General features: G+C 62.8%; 1 protein-coding gene across 1 annotated transcript; it reads right to left on the bottom strand.

Moving 5' to 3' along the window:
* Positions 1 to 3,406: 3,406 nt before the first annotated feature.
* On the bottom strand, positions 3,407 to 5,753 carry TCF15 (transcription factor 15). The gene is made up of 2 exons (XM_065754264.1): positions 5,191 to 5,753; positions 3,407 to 3,833 (listed from the first exon to the last, which is right to left on the bottom strand). Exons 1-2 carry the CDS (start codon positions 5,665 to 5,667, stop codon positions 3,759 to 3,761), a joined length of 552 nt encoding a protein of 183 aa, XP_065610336.1. The 5' UTR covers positions 5,668 to 5,753; the 3' UTR covers positions 3,407 to 3,758.
* Positions 5,754 to 6,102: the final 349 nt, after the last annotated feature.

Here is a 6,102-nt window from a genome sequence, read left to right as displayed (position 1 = left end):
TGCACCTTGGAGCTGGGATGCCACACTGCTTGGAGAGGTCCCTCACACCGCAGGGGGACCTCCTATTCATGTCTCCCTTTGCCCTCTGCTACCTCACTCCCTGTCAGCTGGAGGTGACTGTGCCCCTGGGGACCTTTCCTGCCCAACTACCCCAGCTGCAGAAACAGTGTTTTATTTCCCATGAGCTTGAGCAGGTCTGGATTAAAATAAACTGCTGGCCCAGATCCATTTTCTGGTGTCACAGGAGATGCTGTGCTTGCTATAAGCTCTGCCCACAGCCCTGCAGAGCCCCGGCCCTCAGGCCCTGCATGGCAGTGGGAGCTTACCCAGCTCTGGCACCCTCTGCTTGCCCACTGCCACCATCCCCATGCCGAGCTGAGCCCCCTGGGACTTGGGGACAGGGCACAGGGCCAGCCCCACTCTGATTACCCCCAGCGCTTTTTCCTTTTTCTCCCTTAATTTACTGAGTGCTACATCCAAATATTACAACTTCCCCTCCACGCTGCTGGTTACGCAGGCGGCCCCTGGCCGGGCATTGTCTTATTGTTTGCAGAGGGAAGCTCCAGCGGGAGATTAACCTGGCGTTCACCCCGCACACAGCTTCACACCCTGTCCCTGCTGGGGGGGCCTGCACCCCAGGGAGCACACAGTGCATGGAGGGTCATTGGACTGGTGGCTCCGCAGGGGCTGCTGCATGAAGGCCAGGGGCCTAGAGCAATACCTTTGCCTCCTTCCTTCCCCAAGGAGCTGGCAGTGTGCTGGGGTCTGCAGGGAGGCAGAGACTGCCCAGCACCCAGCCTAGGGTGCTGTGATGTGATGCCTCATATCATCCTATCCTATCCCACCCCATCCCATCCTGCACCCACCAACACCTTGGGACCACTTCCTCCAGCTTCCCACTGGCCTCCATGTCCCATAGATGCTGAGTCCTGGGCTGAGGTTGCTACCTCACACATGGGCAGTGGCTGCAGTTACTGCAACAGGGACATTAACCCTGGACAGCAAGCAACTGAGCTTTGCTTTGGTGCCATTTATGACACAGGATCTTCACTGGGCAGAGCCCAGGCAGCACCCAGAGGTGTTGCCAAAGTGCAGGGGAATAAGGAGGGCTGGGTGCTGGGCGTGAACCCAGCTGTGTTTGCATGGCTACACACACGTGGGCATCAGAGGTGGCTCAGCCCTGCTGCTCTATGCTGCTCTATGCAGGCACTGCTTGCCCACTGTGGGCTCAGCAGAGGCCACAGTGTGAGCCCCACACAGACCCCATGGGCTGCAGCAGCTCCATCCCACCTGGGCCCTGCTGAGCTATGGGTGCAGCCCCACTGCATTCCTGCCCTGCTGGCCCAGCAAGGTTAAACTGCGGAGAGGCTGAAATATTTGGGAGGGGAATGGAGAAGGGAAAAAAAAAATATATCTATAAAAAGAACGTTTAAAAACACAAGTTAGTGAAAAAAAATACCAGGCGCGGAGTGCAGCTGCGGTTCTGGTTCCAGTTCCCAGGTGATGTCAGGCCTGGAGCGTCTCCAGCCCCGGCCCCTCGGAGACGGTCTTTGTGGGTTCAGCACTGAGTGTTTTTCCTTCCTGAGACTCGGGGACACCTTCCTGTCTCAGAGAAAGCAGCCAAAAGCCATTCCAAGGGTGTCCGTGTGCAGGAAGGGGAGAGGATGGGAGGGGAGCGCGGGAGGCAGCGCGGCACGGCGCGGCACGGGGCCGGCAGCGTCCGCGGGTGACCGGCTCTGGTGGTCCCATGGTGCACACCCCGCGTGGGGCAGGGGGACACCTGGCTCCCACCAGTCCGGCTCCAGAGTCTCTGAGTCAACATTTCCCTCTGGAAGTGTTGGGAGGGTTTGGAATGCACTGGGAACCACACGCTTGGCACTGGGACCCATGGGTTTGGCACAGGGCGCACAGCACCCGTGCTGGGATGTGCTGGGACCCATGACCCCAGCAGTGGGACATGCTGAGATGTGCAGCTAAGCACTGGGACGTGGTGGGATGCCCATGTTCTGTACTGGGACGTGCTTGGACCCATGGCCCCAGCATTAGGACATGCTGGGGGTGCACAGTTCCTGCACTAAGAGATACTGTGACATACTGGGACCCACGTTCCTGGCACGGGGACATGTTGGGACCCATGGTGTCAGCACTAGGACGTACTGAGATGCACAGCTCCTGCACTGGGACACCCCTACGATCCCAGCAGTGTATGGGGACACAGTGGGACTCGTGGCTCTGGCACTGGGGTGTGCTGTGTTGCCCAGCTCCAGCACTAGCAGCCCACTAGGAGTCCATCCTCAGTGTGGGGACATGGGGGATGCTGCAGGACTGTATCCAAGCACTGGGACCACCGGCACTGCCAGGGCTGGGGGTGTGCAGGGGCTTCCCAGCAGCTGCAGGGGGACTGTCCCCTTTCATCTGCGGGTCAGGCTGTTTGCAGAGCAAAGCCCCCACCCCCAACCCCTGCCCCCCAATAAACCCAAGGGCAGGGATTCTGTGTCTGGGGATGTTTGGAGAATCTCACGGCTGTTTATTGGGGTCTGGGACACATTAGACACGCTGAGAACAAACCTCTCCCATCCACCCCGGTCCCTGCCTGGGACTCGCTCTCACAGCTGTGCTGTGCTGTCAGCTCCATAAATCAAACCCGGGGGAAAGGGGGGCTGGGGGCCAGTGTGGCCTGGCCACATAGGGGGCCATGAGGTCCCACCCTCGCCTTGTCCCCAGGGCAGGCCAGAATGGTACCAGAGCCCCGTGTTCCCCTCCTACATTGGGATCTCTCCCTGGAGAACTCCAGCACGTTCAGCCTGCAGCCCTGGGGGGGGCACACCGACAGCTCCAGGCTGCCTCATCCACAGCTGTTTCAGCTCCATGAGATATGGGGGCCCCTGGGAGCTGCATGCCCTCAAGCCCGGCACCTTTCCCAGACTCTGCTCCCTGCAGTGAGCAGGGGGGCTGGGCTGGGAACCCCCACGTCCCCGCCTGACCCCGTGTCTTCAGCCCTACAGAGCATGGCCATGCACAGTGACAGTGGCAGCAGTGGTGGCAGCAGTGGGAATCACAGTGGTCACAGTACCCCAGGCAGTGAAGAAGGTACAGAAACAGAGTAGCCCCAATGCACTGCATGCACACCCAAAGTGCCAGCAGTGTGTCCTATATGTCCCATACATCCCATGCAACCCATTGCACAGCTTGGAGCTCTCCATAGCCCAGATCCTCATGGGAGCAGAGCTGCCTGCAGGGCATGGGGATGTGGGGACATGTGTGCGTGGGGTCTTAGGCTCATGGGGAGAGTAGGCAGTGTTGTGGTTGGGAGCTGTGCGTGGCACAGAGGTGTAGGGGCATCAGGACATGTCTATGTGGAGGACCCCGTGCCATGTGGTTGGAGCAGCAGGCAGGCACCAGCCCGTCAGGAAAATAAGGTTTATTTTCCAAGTGGCTGCATGTGCACCGACAGCGCCTGCGGGGCTGTGCCTCCATCCCCCCCTGAGCTCATCGACGCCGGCCATGTGCGGGCTGCTCATCCTGGCCCCCCCCCATCGGACCATCCCAGGGGTGCGGGACCCCATCTCCCAGCCCTAGTAGCGTCCTCTCGCCGCGGTGCTGGTGCCGGTGCCGACGTCGGTGCGGTGCCAGCCCGTGGCCCTGCTGTGCCCCATTGCCTGCGGCTGGCGGGCAGCTCCCTCCCTCCCGCTGCGGTCTCTGGGGCTGGCTGTGACAGGCTCTGCCGCTGTTCTCCTGCGGGTGCTGGCGGCCCCGGCTCATCTCCGTGCCACCCGCAGTGGGGTCACCCCCCTCACCTTCAGGCAGTTGCCCCCGAGGTCCCTGCGGCCGCCCTGCGGAGAGAGGAGGGGAGAGCTGCGGGGGTGCCCGGGTGTCCCAGTGGGAATGGCCGTGGGGACACGGGGGTGGGTGGCATCTTCAAGGTGGAGGAACTGCACCCAAATGTCCTTTGGGGAGCCAAAGTGGCGAGGGTGGTTCAGTGCTGCCCAGGGGGGGTAAATGGATGTGGTCGTGCATGGTGGTGTTGGGTTGGTGGTCCTCATGACCCTGTGTCCCCGTTACAGGGACACAGCCCCAACACAGTCCCACTGGGGATGAGGGGCTTGGACTCCAGCACTGCTCAGTGCAACCAGCCCAGCCCAGACAAGTATAACCTAGCGCATCCCATCAGGGCCCAGCCTGGCCCAGCATAGCCTAGTACAGCCCATTTCCAGCCAAGCCTAGTTCCTGCCCAGCCCATTTCCAGCCCATTTCCAGCCCAACCCAGCCCAGTACATTCAATTTCCAGCCCATTTCCAGCCCAGCACAGCCCATTTCCAGCTCAGTCCCAGAGCCAGAAGGTGCAGAGGGGCCCCAGCCCAGCACATATCCTTGCCCCCAAGGACCCAGTGCCACCAGGTCTCCTGGCCATTGCAGAAGGTCCCATCTGGGTTCAGCTCTGCCAAGGACTGGGGCAGGAGGACACCCAAGAGGGACTTGGGGGGGGGGTGCTGAAGAATATAGCCAGTAAGCGGTGTCAGGGGGACGGAAGTGGAAAGAGCAATTAAAAATGGAGCAGCAGAAACCCAAAGAGCACTGAGGGCTGAAGTGTGCCCTGCAGCCACTGCTCAGAGTCACAGAAGGGGACAGGTCCTGCAGCCCCAGGGATTGACAACTGCAGGTGGGACAGGGGCACCTCAGCGTGGGTGATGGGATGGGCTCAGCATGGAGACTGTGCCCCTCACCCACTCTGGGGTCACCCTGCAGCCTCCAGCCCCATATCACCACCAGTCCCCATCTGGCTCTGCGCTGCACGGGGCCGCCCCACTGCTGCTACAACTAGGGGAGGCTCATGGGGCGTGGGAACGGGGTCACAGGGGTGGGATGGGGACAGTGGACGGGATAGGGATGGGGCCAGCCTGCCTGCTTCGTGCTCCCTCCCAGCAGAGCCACGTGCCCCAGCCCTGGGGTGACTGTAACCCCCCGAGAGCTCACGGCCCGGATGGACGTGGGGGAGCAGCCCAGCCCTCTGACGCCAGCAGGACTGTGGGCGTGCGGCTCCGAGCAGCATTTGGCCGAGAGCTGCCAAAGCCTCCAGCGGGGGCTGAGCATGGAGCCCATGCAGAGCTCCCGGGGACACGCCGATCCTCCCAAACTCCCAATCCCAGGGATGTGCTGACCCTCCCCTCCCCCCCCGCCCCCCCCACTCACCCCTTTCCGCTGGTTGCTGAGGCAGAAGGTGCAGATGCTGCGGGGCTGTTTGCTGTCCAGATCCCCCTTGGCCCCATAGATGGCACTGAAGCAGGGCTGCCCATCCTCGCAGCCCTCGCCCAGCAGCAGCACGTTGGCCAGGTGCGAGATGTAGCTGGAGGCCAGGCGCAGCGTCTCGATCTTGGACAGCTTCCGATCCACGGGTTCGGTGGGGATGAGGGTCCTCAGGGCCGTGAAGGCGGTGTTGACGCTCTGGGTCCGATCCCTCTCGCGCGCGTTGGCCGCCTGCCGCTGCTTCACCATCACCATGGGCCCCGTCTTCCTGGGCACCTTGCGCCGTGCCTCCGCGCCCTCGCAGCAGCCGTACGACTGATCCGAAGTGTCGCTCTCGCTGCGGTTCTCCTCATCCTCCGACAGCATGCCGATGTCGGGGTAGAGCACGCGGGCGGCCACGGGGCGCAGCATGGTGAAAGCCATGGCCGGAGCCCCCCGCCCCGCTGCGGGCAGCCCCCGGGCTGCGGGCAGCCTCCCACCCGCTGACACGCTGCCGCTGCTCCGCTCCTGCGTCCGAGCGGGGCTGGGACGGACGGCTGCGGGGGGAATCGTGATTTATACGGCCGGGGAGGGGCTGGTGTTGGAGCCCACCCCCAGCCGGCCCCCAGCTCGGGCCAGGCAGGCGGCCAGCGGCCAGCCCCAGCCCGGCCGTGTAAATCGCGGTTCCCCCCGCATCTGGATGCTGGCATGGCTGCACTCTGGTGCGCGGCCCCAAGCAAAGGGCATCGTGGGGACACGGTGATGTGTCCCGGTTGTGCTGCCAGTTGTACCGAGCCGTGGCACGGAGTAGTGACCAGGCCGTGGGGACTGCTCCCTATGCCACAGCCCCCGGAGAGGTGCCACGTGCAGTGTGTCCTC

The sequence above is a fragment of the Cyrtonyx montezumae genome, unplaced genomic scaffold (assembly GCF_038088225.1).
Source record: "Cyrtonyx montezumae isolate F1298 unplaced genomic scaffold, pur_monq_1.0 scaffold_9, whole genome shotgun sequence".
NCBI classification, from domain to species: domain Eukaryota; kingdom Metazoa; phylum Chordata; class Aves; order Galliformes; family Odontophoridae; genus Cyrtonyx; species Cyrtonyx montezumae.
The sequence above is the reverse complement of the archived record's forward strand: the minus strand, read 5'-3'. Positions and strand labels throughout refer to the sequence as shown.

Excerpts from the sequence above, each read along its gene's own strand:
- TCF15 (XM_065754264.1), bottom strand. The coding sequence starts at position 5,667 with ATGGCTTTCACCATGCTGCGCCCCGTGGCCGCCCGCGTGCTCTACCCC. Across the intron at positions 3,834-5,190 it reads TCAGCAACCAGCGGAAAGGG|GGCGGCCGCAGGGACCTCGG; the intron begins GTGAGTGGGGGG and ends CTCTCTCCGCAG.